Here is an 18,278-nt window from a genome sequence, read left to right on the forward strand (position 1 = left end):
AACAGAAAGAGACATGACCCTGGGCAAGTCATTAAACCTCTCAGTGCTCCAGCCAACTCTCTCAGAAGTCACTGCAGGGAAGGCACCCATCGACACTGCCAAAGGTTTCCTCCCCAGCCCTGACCTGTACAAATGACATCACAGCTTGGGGTTCTGAAACGTACCTATCCTATCCTGTCCCCCTTCTCTCTAGTAGTGGTTAGAGAGAATGGCAGCACCCACAACAAACCAGCATTGTTCTCTCATTCCGAAACAGTAACTAGCAGTGGCTGGTGAATTCCAACTGTCTTCCCCTCGCCCTCCCCGCCAGTTCTCTTACCATGACATGCCAAGCTAACTTTAATGTCCACATTTCAGAAAGGCAGATACCAACCATGGGCTGGGTTGAGCACTGCCAATTCACCCACAACAATGAGCCACTCCCTTGGTAACAGTTAACCCTGATTTCATTTGGTTAAAAAAAAATGCTCTAACTTCTGCGGTCTCCTCCTGTCTCTAGGGTGACTTTTATAGTGGGTGTGGGACGTTTAAGAGGGATCTTTTGTCTCCAACCAGTACTAGCCTAAATCATCCCAGATGGAAGAGGCACTATCCAAGTTCTGGTTCCATAAACTAGCTTCCCGGTGAGATAGAGACATTCAAAACCAATCTCTTTTGTTGTTCCAGAGGCCTGGGTGTGAAACACCACTCACTTAAATGCCATTCTGTAAAAACCATGTGCCTGCCTGGGCTTGACTTCCAATGCCAGCGAACAAACAAGCAGTTGAGAGCCAGGAGAAAAGCCATTTGATTCATGAATCCCACGTGTGTGTACAATGGAGAGTTGGATGAGGTTAAAGGCGTGGAGCTTCTTAGAGATGTGTGGAAGAGCCCTCTCTGTTCCGACATCTATTGTCATGTAAGCAGCAGAGGGGAGCCACAGGCAGCCGGCCCAGGATTAAAGACATTCCCTGATTAGGCCACTGAAGCCGGAGGTCCCCAACATCACTCAGAAACCTCACAAAAAGATAGGATTTGTACACCCCCAGCTTAAGGGTGTTCACTCATCCTAGAAAGAAAGAGCAAAGCCCAGAGAAACCACTGTTCTTGCCTTTCATTTCCTTTGTCCTCCTTTTCTCTGGGGTGCCCTCCTTCACTAGGCTTGACTGCCTGCTTTATGAGCCTGCACAGCTGGCCTTTCCATCATGGCTGCTTTGATGTTGGGCCAGACCACCCCCGAGCTGCCTTTAAAACAATTCTTATGACTGAAGACGAGGTGTGGGGGCATCCCGCTGGCTACCACCGCTGAGCTGAGATCGCTGGAGATAAGGAACCCTGCTCAGTGTGGCCATGGGACACATCAGATGCCTTTACCGCAAACTGAGGCTGAAATCAGTGCGCAAGCAGCGCCCATGCCCCTCGAGGCTAGACAATAGTGATACAAAGGGAAAAAGTCAAGGCACAGCCTTAGAGGAGCTTCGGGAAGCCTTGATAGGTTCACCTACATTCAGACTTTCAGGACACTCGGAGCAGACGGGTAAAAAATAGAAGATAACTGGGGGCAGGAAGGCAAGGAGGCTCCCTGAAAGAGAAGGCTGTGGGGCAGCTAGGTGGCACAGTAGATAAAGCACCGGCCCTGGAGTCAGGAGTACCTGAGTTCAAATGCAGCCTCAGACACTTAACACTTACTAGCTGTGTGACCTTGGGCAAGTCACTTAACCCCAATTGCCTCACTTAAAAAAAAAAAAAGAAGGCTGTGATGGGTAGGACACTGTTGGGCGTGGTCAGAACTGGATGCATCAATTAAGAAGGTGCAGAATGAAAAGGGCTATTTCACTCAACAACTTGCCACCAGCCCCATGTGCCAATGTGTCAGCTTTCAATCCATTATCCCAGAGTATTTACTTGTAGCGACTTAGGCCACAGACAATGGGGAGACCTGGCTTCAAATCCAACCTCTGCCATTTCCCTCCACTTCCATGGGCCTCAGTTTTCTCATCGGCAGGCGAGGGGCTGGATCGGACTTAGCCTCCAAGGGCCCTTCCAGTGCTAGCTCGAGGATCCTGTAGCTTAGGCTCAGCCCAGTAGGCTCAGAGAGGGAAGGTCTGTGGCCATTTCTGACAACACTGCAATGGCAAACATGGTCTTGCCTCATGTTTCTACAACACCTGAACACTGACAAAGCAATCTTCTCAGGACCTGATGGTTGGGCAATGCAAGTATCTATGATGAACTCATAAATTGGGCGGTGGAAGCAAGAACCACGGAAATGACTTGCTTGGGGTCACACGGCAGAGAACTGGAGAAGGCAGGGCTGAACCTCCAGCTTCTGACTCCCAATCTGGGGCTCGCTCCACTACCCCACTCTGCTAACTGTGTGACCTTTGTACAACACAAAACCCAATTAGCACAGAGAAGACAAGCAAGGACCACTTCTTTTGACCCACACAAATGACAGGTATTGACAAGCGTCCAACAAGGGGAAAGGGCCTTGAATGCCACTTGGCCCCTGCTCCTTCCCCAAGGGCCCTCTGGAGTCACTGACTTGGTCCGGCCCACAACCACCACACCTGGCTACAACAGGTTCACTGCGCCCACATCTAACCTTGACAAAGTGGAGAAATTCCTTTTTTTCTTGGTTTCTGTCAAGAGAAGGATGGCATTTTTCAAAAAGAATTTTTAATTTGCCAGCTAGATGAAAACAAAAATGTCTGAATGATACATAAAAATCAACAAGTACGATGAATACAGGTTTTGGCTCCCAACTTTTCACTTAGCCTTTTGTCGGGGGAAGGGGGGAAAGCTGCTCCAAAAAACCCCTTTTCAGAACTCCAGCCCCCGCCTCCGCCTCCTTATTGAGCTCTCTTCTCCCTGCAGGAGACAAAGCTGGGGCAGACAGAGGGAATGAATACAAGAGGGATGAAGTTGGGCCCAACTATGATCTGTTGTCTTTTCCCTTCCCTGCCTAGACCTTCCCCTAATGCCCTGTAATAAGACTAGGACATGGCCTCTTGCGTAGAAACCAAGTTGAGCAGGGCCATCACCCAGAAAGAGCACAGTGAAACCTAAGTTTTCTAGCCAGAATTAGGGAAGCAACTGCGGCCTCAACTCAGGCCACTCTAGCTTCCTTCCAAATGAGCAGGATAGAAAGAACTGTGGAATATGGATACAGATTGAACCATATTATTTCTTTTATTTTGGGTGCTGTTGTTTTTCTTTTTTGAGGTTTTTCCTTTTTGCTCTGATTCTTCTCTTATGATATGACTGATGCAGAAATATGTTTAATGTTATTGTACATATACAACCTATATCAGATGACTTGCTGTCTCGGGGAGGGGGGAGGGAGGGAGAAAAATTTGAAACTAGAAATCTTATAAAAACAAATGCTGAAAACCCAAATGAGCAGGACAGCAGCACAGTGGCTAAGAGTGCTAGGCCTGGACATCACGAAGATCTGGGCTCAAAACCTGGCTATGTCTTTGACTAGTTGGGTCGCCCTGGGCAAGCCCCCTGCCCTCTCTGTAAAATGGAGATCCTGTTACCTGTAGCTCCCACCTCATACAGGACTTGTAAGGCTTGAGTGAGATGGCGGATCAGAAATGTTTTATAAACGTGAAAGTACAATATCAATGTTAGTTATAGAAAATAATAATTTCCCCATCAAGTGGGGAATGGCTGAACTAGCATATCTATGTGATGGATACAACTGCACTGTGAGAAATTATGAAGGGGATGGTTTCAGAGAAACCAGGGAAGACTTCCATGAACTGATGCAAAGTGAAGAAAAGAGCAGAACCAAGAGGAGACTTGACAATAACAGCAGTGCTGTAATGATGATCAACTGTGAAAGGCTCAGCAATTCTCTCAGTGACCCACCATGTGGCCCACCTCTGTACAGACTGAAGCATATTTCCTTTTAGTTCTTTCTTTTTTCTTGCAACGTGGCTAATGCGGAATTTATTTTGCATGGCTATATGTATCTGTAATGGACTTTACTTTTCTTGCCTTCTCAACGGGTAGGAGAAGGAAGGAGAGCATTTGTAACTGAAAATAAAATAAATTTGAATTTTGTAAAGTCTGCATAGCACTTTATAGACCTTATCTCCTTTTATCCTCACAAGAACACTGAGTTAGATTCTATCATTACCCCCATTTTACAGGTGCGGAAACTAAGGCAGAAACAGGGTAAGTGACTTTTCCCAGGTCACACAGCTAGGAAGTATCTGAGGCTGGATCTGAACTCAGGTCCTGACTCTAGGCCCAGGTGTTCTATCCACTGCACCACCCAGCTGCCTTGGGCAAATCATTTCATTTTTAAGCCTCTAATTTCTTCATGTACAAAGCGGAGAGAATGGCTCCGGCTCTTCACGGAATCCCTAGTTTCCTTCAAAGCTTGGCTCAAATGCCACCTTCCTCAATTCCCCACGGCCAATGCCTTCATCTCTTTACATGTGTAAACATCTGTTCCCTTTAAAACACTCGCTCCTGAGTGGAGGAGCTGTTTTCTGCCTTGCTTTGCAATCTGGAGGAAGTACTTACTGAGGGACATACCTCACAGAGTTGTAAGAATTGACTGAGAAAATGGATGTTGAGCATTCTGTAACTGTCAAGTTCCAGAAGAATCTAAGTTACCAGGAATGAGCTAAAGTCTAACAAAAGAGCTGAAAAACATACAGGAGATGATTGACAAAGAAGTGATTCCTGGTGAAAGGAGGGGACCAAAGAGCTGAGCAGAGATGGGGAAGGAGCCGCTAACATGACTACACTTTTGGGCATCCTGACACCAGAGCGCAAACTTTGCCTCCCTAGAAAGGAGCTGGGCTTAGCTGAACATCCAGGGGAGTAGGAAACACTGTGTACTGTGTAGTGGGAGGTGGGGAAGAAGAAGAATAAGTACAAAAATGAACTCTGCCAGACTGGAGGCCTTGGGGTGAATCGAGAAGGTTGCTGCCAGGCCTCCCCAAACCACGCTCCACTCTTTTCTATTTGGGAACACTACAGTCTTGGGGGCAAAGGGAGGGGAGGGGAGGGGAGGGGAGAAGAGGAAGAGATGGAGAAATTAGGGAAGAGGTAAGTACACTTGCCTCTACTGCTAACTTTTACCGAGGCTGGCACTTGTCCATTGGCACCCGGCCTGCTGGAACCACGACCATGTTACTTGGACGAAGCATCTATTTACAGCCACCCACGTATCCAATCTGCTGACACTGCCACTTAGAGGCCAAGCAAAGAAGTTAGTTCACCGACCCCCCAATTCTCTGGGCTGCAGAGAGGCCCAATCCCTCTAGCTCTCAGACAAGGAGCCGATTTCCAAAGCCTACAAGTTTGCAGCCACTGGTGAGGGAGAATGACGTAAGTGACCTTAGGCCAAGAGAAGCTCCCCATGGTAGTCACAAACTATCCCCAAAGATTAGCACCTGGGTACACGCTACATGATGCTTAAGACACTGGGCATAAATTAAGCTTCTGTCAATTGGATCACACCTTAAGTGGACGACACAAGCTTTCTATCTCGTGAATCCTATTCCTTTGGCAAAGCAAAGAGCTGCCCCTAAATAGGTCTTCTTAACTTGACTTCCCCCTCCTTACACCAAAGCAGAGCTGGAGAGGGAACAAAACCCACATCCACCAGCAGCTGGACAGGAAGGCCCCAGAAGAGAGCCGAGTCTTATCTTGTTTCTGGTAGAAGACTCGGCCATCGTCTCGTCTCAGGCGAGCCGATTTGACGCTATCCCCTTCTTAATCACCCAAATCATTTGAAATGAAACTCCATGTAACAGAGGGGTCGTCTGGGCTCAAGACAAATGCTTGTCTTAGCAAAAGAGTGAAACGAGAGTTCAGCTTTCTGGAACAGACAGGACACCACCAGCACCAACACAATACTTTTCACAAGGATCTTCTCATTTTATCCTCACAATGATCCTGAGAAGTAGGTGGTGGTATTATACCCATCTTATGGATGAAGAAACTGAGGCAGGCAAAGAGGCTCAATGGAGTGTCTGAAGTCAGGTTTTAACTCGGGTCTTCTTGCCTTCAGGTGCAAGGGCTCTGTCCACTGAGCCACCCAGCTGACTTCTAGAGAAGTTTCCCCTTTTTGAGAAGAGATTATGATACAGGCTGTATTCATGCTGCTGTCCCTAAGCTCCAAATTTAACGAGCCAGAGCCTGGATCTGCTTCTGTTATCCCACTCTGCTCTCTTGTGGGCAATTGCTGTAGCATCACTTGCTTTTTCCAAGACGGTCTACACAAGCCTGGGGAAAAAATACAGCACCATCCTAATGGAACACAGCTCCCTGTCACACAATATCTTATGCCAAGGGCCAGGTCGTGTACCTTGGAACATAACTACATAGTGAAAAGGCAAGATGGGAGGAAGAGAGTTAAAGAAGTCCTCTTCCCCAAGGCAAGGATCACAAATAGGATACCTCCGTCCCTGATCGTTTAAGCCCCACTTCCTCCATCCCATACACACCCAACACCTTCTGTCCATGAACTGCCAAAATCTGAGCTGGAGAACCGTGCAATGGAGAGGGGGGCAGAAAATGAACATATACAGAGACACGGTTGTGAAAGAATCTAACTTTGAAGCCAATAGAAAATCTTGAGGTCTTTTTCATAAGCAACACCAGAGGGAGCTGCTCCTTGGGGACTCAGGGCAGCTTGGGGACAAGCACTGCAGGTACTCAGACACACCAAGAAATAAAAAGATGCTGAAAGACAGCTTCAAACAGTGCTGGCCCAGCCAGAACAGAGGTAGTCCTGGCTTGCAGGAGGGGAGGGGAGGGGAGGGGAGGAGAGGAGAGGAGAGGCATGGATGGTGGCTTCTGGTCAGTCATCCCAATGAGTTAGTACCTAGAAGTGGTACTTTCCAAAGAGACAGAAAAGTACCAGCAAAGGGGCAGACCAATCTATCAACAAGTATCTGGTACAAGGTGCCAGGCACTGAGAATACAGATGTGATGAAAGAAATACACCCTACTCTCAGGGAGCTTGTAATCTAACCAGATCAAGATATAACCAATATTAACAGGGTTGGGGCAGAAGAGTAGCAGAGAAAGAAGAATCTGGTCAGAGCAACGATGGTATTTGCTGGTGAAAGGAGAATAGAGAAGGGTGAGGAGCTTCCTTTAAGGCCAGTGTCACAACGATGGGGAGGAGAAGAGGCACTACCAAGAGGCCTGGCAAGTGGAAACAGGATATTGTGGTGAGAAGAGAGGATGACTCCTTCTGTGGTATCAAAGGGAGTCAGCCCACGTAGAAAGACGATGAAGTGACCCATCACAATTCCAGAGAATCCATGATGCAACATGCTGCCCACCTCCCGACAGAGGTGGTGATGGAACAAGGGTGCAGAATGAGACATTGCTGAGACACGGACAATGAAGGAATCTGTTTTGCCTGAATATGCATATTTGTCACAAGAATTTTGTCCTTTTTTTCTTTTAAATGAAAAAGGGAGAGGTAGGGGAGCAGGAAAAAGTGAGAAAATAGATTTTGAATTGCAAAAAAGAAAATTAAATTGTAAAAAATCTACTGGGGGCAAAAAACATGTAAACAGGCCCTCTCTTCAGAACAGAAAAATAGTATGGGAATTTGTGACTGTATCATTTGCCACAGAGGAGAATTCAGTATGAAGCTGGTGCACCTTGGACCCTTCCCAAGGGGTTTTTTTCCCCAAGTGCTACTAAAAAAGGGTTAAGTGACTTGCCCAGGGTCACACAGCTAGTAAGTGTCAAGTGTCTGAGGCCAAATTTGAACTCAGGTCCTCCTGAATCCAGGGCCGGTGCTCTATCCACGGTACCACCTAGCTGCCCCCAATAATGATGTAAAATTGTAGGGGGCGGCTAGGTGGCACAGTGGATAAAGCACCGGCCCTGGATTCAGGAGAACCTGAGTTCAAATCCGCCCTCATACACTTGACACTTACTAGCTGTGTGACTCTGGCTAAGTCACTTAACCCTCATTGCTCCCTCTCCCCTCCCCCCCCCCAAAAGAACTACTCCACCAGCCATGGTCAGCAGGTTGGTTGGGTTGGTTTCACTGGATGCCCTTCTTACAAGGCAGGGGTGGTACTGGAAATTATAACAAAGAACCAGCAAGACGGCACAGTGGATAGAGCACCAGCCCTGGAGTCAGGAGTACCTGAGTTCAAATCTGGCCTCAGACACTTAACACTTACTAACTGTGTGACCCTGGGCAGGTCACTCAACCCCAATTGCCTCACTAAAACAAACAAACAAAAAAACAATAACAAAGAACCAAAGGTCAAGTCACTTGGATTTTCAGAGAAATACAACATAATGATAAATTTCTTCATGGGTGGGCAAGGAAACCCAATACAGTATGTATACTTCCTTCTGACTATTCAAGGTTTTAACCGCTTCCCAAATGCTCAATCTTTACACTCACTCCCAAGAAAGGTAGCAAACCCGGCCATCCATTTAGTAGACCCAAATCAGAGGCAGACAGCATTACTGTAGAGGGTTAAGTTTTAAGCTAGTAAGTGATGAGATCAGATTCAAGTTGCCTAGAAGTCTTCAATAGACAAGATTTCTTGAGTATTAATTAATACAACGAAGATATGAAGGATGAAAAGTTTCAATATACCAAAGAAAGCATCTTCTCATCTCTACGTTGCTTCCATTGTTAAGATACACTACTATGTCACTCTACTGGGAATTGTTTGAGCACATAGTGAATTCTCTCTTTAAAAGAGGTGAAAATGTCTGAATTCTAGCGCCCTTGACTTAAGAACACTGAGCACCGGGGTCTAGGATTTAATCAGTTAAACCTGACACTGGCTTTTGTGCTTCTATATCCCTATGTAATCAAAAGAAAATACAGTGTTAGAGTGTACACCAATTTTAATAGGAATGATTTAAAGACCAATACTGGGGAAGATTCACCCAATGAAAGGCTTACCCAGGCACTAGCGGCAGACTAGCTTCACCTTCCTTCCTTTCTCCTTGCAGAACCCAAGGGGAAAGACCCCAGTGGCACTTCGTTAGCAATGCACGTCTAGAGAGAATTCCCCTCCTGGGTCAAAACCATACCTATGATTGTGGCTTCCCTCTGCTCTTTAGGGAACTGAAAAACATTGTGGGTGGGAATGCAGGAGGGAAGTTTATGTTGTTTTTTAGCAACAAGGTTTTAGTACTAAACACACCAATTCTATGGCGTCCTTAGAAGTTCCATGCCTATTTAATCCAAAGAAAATCACTTCTAGAGGGTAATCAATTTTACAGCATAAAGCAGAGGTCTTTAACCTTTGTTGTACCATGGATCCCTCTGGCTTTCAGTCTTGTGAAGCCTGTGGGGATCCCCTCTCATAATAATGGCTTTAAATGGATAAAAATAGGTAGGATCATAAAGCAAACTAGTCTATTTCTGAAATATAATTATTAAACTGAAAATACAATTATTTCAAGATATTTTACTGATATTTTCTAAGTACATTATGTTCCAAGGCAAATGAAAACATTTTAAAAACAAGCTCACAGATCCAAGATTATGGCACCCCAAGAAAGAGAGGAATATAGGACACCTAGAAAGGCCCCAAGACAAAAAATTTGTTTCCAAACACATCTACTTGGGGCAGCTAGGTAGCACAGTGGATAGAACACCAGCCCTAGAGTCAGGAGGACCTTAGTTCAAATCCAGCCTCAGACACTTGACACTTACTAGCTGTGTGACCCTGGGCAAGTCATTTAGCCCCAATTGCCTCACCCAAAAAAAAAAAAAAGACCTATCTACTCTATTCTACTGGGAATCAATTTTTTAGACTCACAGAGTACTTAGAAGCCATTCAAAGTATGATTAAATGTTCATAGCTGTAAGTTCAAACTACTGATATGATTTGTCTAAATGACTTTTAAGTCAGATCTCAAAGTCAGAAGAAGCCTACCAATAGCATCAATGCATAGAGTCCTGAAAACACCTTGCTTCAGAACTAGGCAAAACAAAATCATCCTTCAGCTGCATGTTTCAAAGCGTGTTTGGGGTTGGGGGGAGAAGATCTTTTAGACCAAGGCTGCCAAACCCAACAGAAACAGGCATACTAAACCATCCATAAGGATCCCTGCTGGTGGCCTACTGACTTAGAAAACCACACACTAACATTTTCTATCTTCTACTACGGTTTTATTTTGTTACATATTTCCCAATTAATATGCTTCTCCAGCCTAGAATTTGATGCCTCTGTTCCTAGACATCTCTAAGACTCTTCCCACAATTCCACCACCAGTGTGAGGAGAGCCAGGTCATCACTAATCCACAGTTAAGCTGCCATACAAATCTCAGTTCACCGCTCCTGTCAGCAGTATTATTATGAAAACCCCCACACCCCAAAAGAGGCCATTATTTCCATTTCCAAGGGTTATGGTGCCCATTACCAATGAAACTTTAATATCCATCTGTAATAATCCCTGCACCTCCCTATGACCTAAGCCATACAGAAAACGAATTATACACAAAGTGTAATGAAGTACTGAAGTATGGAATCCAAAATCAGGAAGCCTGGATTTTAGTCCCAAATCCAGGGTGACATTTTGTGTCTCAGTCTCTGCGGTTATAAATGGAAATAACATTGACTGGGCCTGTGAATTGCCTTCACAAGGAATTATAAATACAACAAATGTGAATGTTCTTTGAGCTCTTTGGAAGAAGGGTGTTAATGACAATCAAGTCACTGTTATTACCTCTTCCATCATGGTGTCTTGGGTGACACAGATATCTTCTTCTGTCGCTCCACTCTTTACCAAGTTTCTTAGTCGTATACAATATTCTCTCATCTGAAAAAAGAACATGTTGGTCACTAAAGCAAGCCCTAACAATGTTCATACCTAACTGTCACTGGCTCGCTAATAAGCCCATATAAAATTGGTGCTGACTGATGCTGCAAGTCATGAAGCACACATGAGCTTGCTCCTGACCCTGCTTACTCTTTTCCCAACGGGTGCATTTAAATTCAATCTAATGCAAACAAGGTATTGCTAAAAACACTTCTCACGAGAACTAACCACCAGTGCAACCAAAGGTGCTGAGGAAAGGGCTACTTTTAGAACAAACTGGGCCCTGGGGGAGATGAGCAGACATAGATATGCTCCAGGCTACCTCCTACCCTTCTGCCAGGCTCCACGTTTCCAGGGACCATCTAGTCAGCCTTGTAGATTTGACCTTCTCTGAATTTTACTTGGTGAATTTTTCTTCCTTACTGAGCAGTTGTGACTGACACTATGCTAAGTATCTGAGGGGTGAGAGTGGTCTCATTTGGGGGTGGGACACACTATTTCAAGTGGCAAAGAAGACCATGCCATGTTGGAGATGAGTCATGTAGCACCAAGGAACTTTGGAGGAGGAACAAAGGAGACACCCTGGTTATACTGAGGTGCAGGCCACAGACTGGGCAGTCCACAGGTGAGAACTTCCAGCTACTTCTAGTGATGGGAAATTCATCTGAAGGTGAGCCATTATAAAGTTAACATCTGCCACCCAGGGGATGACAAAGCCAAGTAGAGCCCTTTGGTTTATAGCAAGAGATTATAGGCTTGACACTCCCACGCCCAAACAGGCTTGAGGTCAACTAAGCAGCTAATAACAACAGCCTGATCAACAGCTTCCTTCAGACCTCCTAACCCACATCTGTCCCAGTCTCTTGCCCACAGAAGCCAACTGTGAGATTAGCTACACAGCACTCTATCTCATCACCTCAATGAGAGGCAGCCTGGCAGACGGAGTCAAGAGGTGGCTTCAGAGTCATGAAGAACCGGGTTTGAGTCCCACCTCTTGACCCATACTGGTTGTATGAGCCTGGACAAGTCACTTCTTCACCTCTCAGTGCCCCAGGCATCTCTCCAAGACTAGAAGCTACAGAGCAGAAAGTGATGGATTTGCTCTGGTCAAGAAGGGCTCCTCACACTAAGGAAGCCACAAGCTTTCCAGTCCGGAAAAGGAGATCAAGAACCAAGTGAACAAGCACACTGTACCACTCATGGATGTGCACGTCAGAAAAGACAAAAAGCAGCATCAGACATGAAATATGCTAAGAGATGGCAAAGGAATCCTTTTTGCTGACCCACAACCTGGAAAAAACACTGGCCCTAGGGACACCACAAACCAGAGAGATAAGGGAGTAGTGGGCTGCCCTCAAATGAGCCCAGGGATACCAAGGCTGAGGGTCTGAGGACCAAGAGCAGCTGCCTAGGAGCACCTTGGTCAGGATGAAGAAAGACTGGCACTTTGGGGTGTGCACATGCCTCTCCCCACATTTCTTACCTTGTGATTCAGAATGTCATTCATTCTTCTAGATGCCTCCGTTGTATGAGACTCGGGGAAGCACTTCTTAGGGACAACCCCATATTTTTCTGAAAATTAAAAAAAAAATTCCACCATTCAAAACAGCTCCAGCACCATCCAGAGGTGAGGAAGCAGCAGCCCTGGTGAGGACCTGCCAAGCACTTCATAAACCACCAGAGCGATAACCCATCAGGGAGGTGGTCAAAGCATCCTACTTGATAGCTGAGGAAACAGGCTCAGCAGTTAAGGGGCTTCCTTCAGATGAAGCAGCTTTGAAGGCGAAGAGTTAGAAGTAGGAAAGAGGCCTCCAGACTCCACAGCTCATCTCTTGACACTGCCCCCATCCACTCTCCGAAAGAGCTGACAAGCCAGGGTGGCTCTTTGACCTGATATGTAGATGATTCGCTGACAGGGAAGTCGGTTTGTTTAACGTGCTTCACAAAGTCCCCTGAGACATCTCGGTGCCGACTGACTGGTGAGAAGGCAGGTACCTTGGCCTAGTAGACAGAGGGCCATCTCAGAGCCAGCTGGCCAGAGCACATTTAGCTGGGGGGCCATCAAAACAACCAGATCTTTTTTCAAATGAGCTGCTACCACGTTTCCCCATTTTGTACCTGGTGATTCTGATTTTTTAAAATCTAAATGTAAAATGTCACCTTTACCCCTATTAAATTTCAACTTCCTAAATTTGGGCCCAACATTTTACCCAAATCGATCTATTCTAGGGAAGAGCCAAGCACAAATCTCTTCAGAAGAGACTTGTTTCCAATAATGAACTATTTTGGGGGGGTTGGAGATCCTCTTCCATCATGTGTCCCCTGGAACTCTTCTGTGCCATTGCATTGGTGAGAAGAATATAGTCCATCACAGTAGGTCAACACTCAATGTTGATGATACTGTGTACAATGTTCTTCTGGTTCTGCTCATCTCACTCATCATCAGCCCATGAAGACCCTCCAGGTTTCTCTGAACTCCTCCTGCTCATCGTTTCTTACAGCACAATAGTATTCCATTAAACAATGAACTATTACTAACTATTCTTTGAGTCCAGCCATACAACCTGTTCCAAATACACTTAATCTCCAATCTCTCCCAATTTCTCCCACCTTTCCCACAAGAATAGAAGGAGAGGCTCTGTCAAACACTTTGCTAAAATCAACCTAGGGGGCAGCTAGGTGGCACAGTGGATAAAGCACTGGCCTGGATTCAGGAGGACCTGAGTTCAAATCCAGCCTCAGACATTTGACATTAACTAGCTGTGTGACCTTGGGCAAGTCACTTAACCCTCATTGCCCCACAAAATAAATAAATAGATAGATAGATAGGTAATAGAATGAATAAATGACAGATAAATAAATGAATGAATGAATGAATCTACCTACAGACACAGTATTCTGCTGACCTAGAAGCCTTATAAAGAAGTCATACTGGCTCTTTTTGATCACAGCTGCCTTTTCTAGATATTTACTAACCATTCCTTGAATTTTGCCAGGAATTTAATCCAGCCCACTGGGCCCTCTCTGTAGATCCCATTACCTTCTCTCCCTTCTTTTTAAAAACTGAGACAAACGTCCTGCCTGGGGTACTGCCCACATTCTCCATGATCTTTCAAAAACCACTAACAAAGGCTAATGAATCACATCTGCCAGTTCTTTCAGCACCTGAAGATTCAGTTCATCTACAAGTGGTGCCTTGAACTCATCAGAGGTAACAAGACGCTCTCTCCCCACCACCCCAACTTATCCTGGGTCTCAATGCTCTATGAGATATTTGTTTTTCCTTTTGAGCCCAAATAACATTCTCCTAGCCAAGAAAATAGAAGGAAATTAAGACAGATGTATTTTCTTGGCTAATGATCTGATTCACTCAAGGCTAGTGGTTCCCTGTTACCTCCAGATCAACTAAGGCCCTTCTTAACCTGGCCTACTCCTCCTTTTCTGGCCTTGTTCTGTCTTACTCTGCTCTCCTCCTTACTGATGCTCCCACATAACACTCCCTTCTCCCATTCCATGGGTTTCCACTAGTCCTCCCCTAGGCCTGGAACGCTCACCACCCTCCTTATCTCCATATCCAGGCTCCCTTCAAATCCCAGCTAAAATCCCACTCCTACCAGAAGCCTCTCCTGACTCTACATTAACACCAGTGCCTTCCCTTTCACATGCTCTAGTTCAGCCTAGTAATATCTTATCTATACATAAATGTTCACATATTGTCCTTCCTGTTAAACATGAGCTTCTCTCAAAGCAGGAACTGTCCTTTTGTAGTCCCAGTGCTTGGTACAGGGCCTGGCACAGAGTAGGTACCTAATAAAGACCTGATGACTTCTTACTGCTCCCACTTCCCCAAATTCTCATCATTTTCGTCTCTGCAACAAACTCGACCTTGTGGGTGAGAATTAAACTGAAATCTAAAATAGAACCTCCCCTTCTTGGTTTCTCTACCTTTTGAAGGATGGAATTATAAAGGAAAGCCAAGATATAAGAAAGTATTCTGCTTTGGGCAGAGAGATCTAGAGACATGAGTATTGTCCCCTATGGTTACTATATCACGCTCTCCCTTATCAAGTTAGTAAATTGTTTCTTGGCTTCATCTGTTTCCTCTTTCTGTCCAGGTGGCCTATTGCATAATGCATTCCTTTTCTGCCCACACACATCTTCACCTTCCTCCTCATATAATAAATAACCTGGTGCTTGAAGGCCAACATAGGCCTTCAAGAACCTATCATTTGTTTAATTGCCTCTTCTTAAACATGAGTACAAATTTAATAGCCTATCCAGAACATACTGATTTATTCTGTGTTGCATTAATTAATAGAAGTGAAGGGTATATGAGGAAGGAGTGAAAGATGGTGAAGAGCAAAGCTGAGATAGGTTCCCCAAACTATACATAAACACTTCCATCAGTCAAATTTATGTCATGAATTAGCTCTAATTAAATGTCCAGCATTAGAATCCTGGGCTTTAAACATAACTAATTTCAGTTCCTTTAATCCATTAACATTTTGGGAAATACCATCTTACCAACAATATTGACTAACATATCCCATTGTCCACCATCATTTGCAGGATTAGTAAGTAAGTACTGCACCAGCCTTCCATCCTCAGGTTCCTGGGCTGTTTCAACAAAGGCATTCAAGAAGAAATAACAGCGTTCAACCTAGAACATAGTAAGGCGAATCAGAAAAAAGTGAGGTGAAAACCCAGCAGACAGAATTTAGCCAATGGGACATTTGTGGGCCTCGTGTACTATTTTATTTCCCAATCAGTCTGGTTCTTGAATGCCAAAATCTGCCTTCAAGAGTCTATCATGGGCTGCTGCTTCTTATACTGAAGTACAGAATGAAGAGCCTATTCACACCATAATAATGACTGATTCTGCACTACATTCATAGAAGTACAAACACAAGACCAAGGAGGGTCTAGCCCCACTGTAACATGTGCTAGTCAGACTCTATCTTAAATATTGCTTTCTGTTCCCATTTATATATGTGTGTGTGTGTGTGTGTGTGTGTGTGTGTGTGTGTATGTATGTATTATATATATGTATATATGTATTTTATAGAGAGAGAGAGACAGAGACAGAGAGACAGAGACAGAGACAGAGAGAGCAAGAGTGTGTAGAAGCATGGGCAAAATGAAGTACCCTCAGAAGATCACACTCAGGATGCTGTGTGGGACTCAAAACTATGTCCTACAAGGCCTGGTGGAAGGATCTTGAGAAACTAAAGCCTGAATCCTTGAGGGGAACATGAGCACAGTCTCCGAAAGGCTTCCATATGGAAGGGAGATGTCTACAAAATGAACGATCTTTCCAAGTCTTCAGGTGGCAGCTGAATGGCCACCTGTCAGGTAGGTTACAGAGGGGACTGAGGCTTCAGGGAGGGTTCACTACATGGCCACTAAGGTCCCTTCCGACCTAGGAGATGAGATTCTGAAGCGTCACTGTTTTCCTCAAGACACAGTCCAAACTTGTTTTCCAGCCAACTGCCTTCATGCAGTCGGGGGTGCAGTCTTAGAAAGGCTGAGGAATCTAGACAATCTAGTGGCACGATCAGAAGTCCCAACAGGTAAAGAGGAGGCAGGCAGTGGTGCAATGAGGGGTTCCCCCTGGCACTTGCTAACAGCTGTGCCTGTGTAAGAGGAGGATTTGTAATACCTCAGGGAGCACGACAATGCTGCGTCATCTACAGGAATAGGGGTGGCCCTGAACTGGAAACCCAAGCTCTGAAGACGAGGTCCCTACTGAGCTGTGGGTGGATAATGCAATGGAAATGGGCCTGCAAGGAGTTCACTCCCATACCTTGTCCCAGAAAAACAGATAAGACTGGCTGAATTCAAATTCTTCAATGTTTAACTTTTTCATGAAAGGAAGTCTCATAACATTCAGACATGAAAAGATCCAGCATCTCCCTGCAAAAACAAAAAAAACCAGAAACCACAAGTCAATGTATTTGCCTAGGTTGTAGCAGACTCACCGTTGCATTTCCTGGTGGCATCATGTAGCAGTTGTGGACAGAGATAAGAACAGATAAAAATGACTGTATACATGGCTACACAAAAGATGACCCTGAAAACAATGAACATCCACGTGAAAGAACCTTCTAGACCACCAATGAAAGATGTTCCAAATTACAAATAAGGGAAATGTGCATGGAGACAACTCTAAGATTTCACCTCATACCAAGCAAAGTGACAAGAGAAGCAAAGAAGGCAATAGAAAGGGTTGGAGAGGCCGTACACAGAAGCAGGCACTCAAGGGCCTTGCTGGGGAAGTATGGATCTACATGTATACGAAAGAAAGTGACTAAAACACCCACACCCAGAGATTCTGCTGCTAGCTATATACCCCAAGGAGGTCAAGCCCAGAAAGGCCTCCTATGCACCTCAATACTTTTTGTGTGAGCAAAGAACTGAAAAGCCAGTATATTTCCACTGATTGGGAAACAGCTAAATAAATTGGGACAAGTAAATGTACATGAATATTACTGTGTTATAAAAACCAACAAACATGAATTCATAACCCCTATAAACTATGATGTGGGGACCACTATGTTTCTAGATGTCTTCTACATATCCCGAGCATTGTCCAGCGTTGTCCATCCATCCATCCATCCTTCCCTCCCTTTCCTTCTCCCTCCCTCCTTCCCCCTCCTCACACACACATTGTGTAATTTTACTTTGTGAACCACCTGGCTCCCTTGTGTGCTGATGGAATTGGAGAGGAGTAAGGGGAAAAAAAACCCTGCTTATCTTAAGGGAATGGAATAAAAACTTTAAAATGACTTAAGAATACACTGAATAGGGGCAGCTAGATGGCGCAGTGGTTAAAGCACTGGCTCTGGAGTCAGGAAGACCTGAGTTCAAATCCGGCCTCAGACACTTGACACTTACTAGCTGTGTGACCCTGGGCAAGTCACTTAACCCCCATTGCCTGCAAAAAAAAAAAAAAAAAAAAGAATACACAGAATAGCTGTGGTCCGGTATCTTATCTTTTGCATACAGGAATGAGACTAGTTAAGTATCCAAATAGTTGCTTTTCTCTCTAGCACAGACTGACTGCCTTGAATAGCTTCCTCTGTTGGAAGTGAATTGGCCTGTATGGACAACTGAACCCAAGACCTAGGCTCATTTATACCAACCAAGCTCCATATATGCAAAGGTAACATTTTAATGCAAATACACATGGAGCCCTCTCAAGCAGAGGGGACCTAGGGCTTTGCCCCACTCCCTCTCCCTCCTGCAGTTCTCCTTTGTCCTTTGGCATCACTGTCCTCTCCTGGGTCTCTCCTACTCATGGTGGTGCCCACACATCTTGCCCTCCAAACCCTGCTCTCTTCCAAACCTTCCCATTTCTGTCACAGGCACCACCATCCTTCCCAGTTCCTAACCGTGGCATTATCCTGGTTGGACTCCTCACTTTCCCATCCCTGATAATGCACATACTCAATCAGCTGCCAAATCTAGCTATTTCTACATTCCCATTTCTTGCATCCGACCCCTTCTCT

At 45.1% G+C, this 18,278-nt stretch overlaps 1 protein-coding gene across 1 annotated transcript in view; it reads right to left on the reverse strand.

The window, feature by feature from the left end:
- The window catches only part of BLMH (bleomycin hydrolase), a 48,467-nt gene that overhangs the window by 26,638 nt on the left and 3,551 nt on the right, over window positions 1-18,278 (reverse strand). The window contains exons 3-6 of the mRNA XM_043962802.1: window positions 16,574-16,683; window positions 15,295-15,430; window positions 12,254-12,342; window positions 10,678-10,770 (exon numbers count right to left, since the gene is read on the reverse strand). Of these exons, the coding sequence (XP_043818737.1) occupies window positions 10,678-10,770; window positions 12,254-12,342; window positions 15,295-15,430; window positions 16,574-16,683 (428 nt within the window). The remainder of the gene's footprint in view (window positions 1-10,677; window positions 10,771-12,253; window positions 12,343-15,294; window positions 15,431-16,573; window positions 16,684-18,278) is intronic.

Source organism: Dromiciops gliroides, chromosome 4 (genome assembly GCF_019393635.1).
Source record: "Dromiciops gliroides isolate mDroGli1 chromosome 4, mDroGli1.pri, whole genome shotgun sequence".
Taxonomy (NCBI): domain Eukaryota; kingdom Metazoa; phylum Chordata; class Mammalia; order Microbiotheria; family Microbiotheriidae; genus Dromiciops; species Dromiciops gliroides.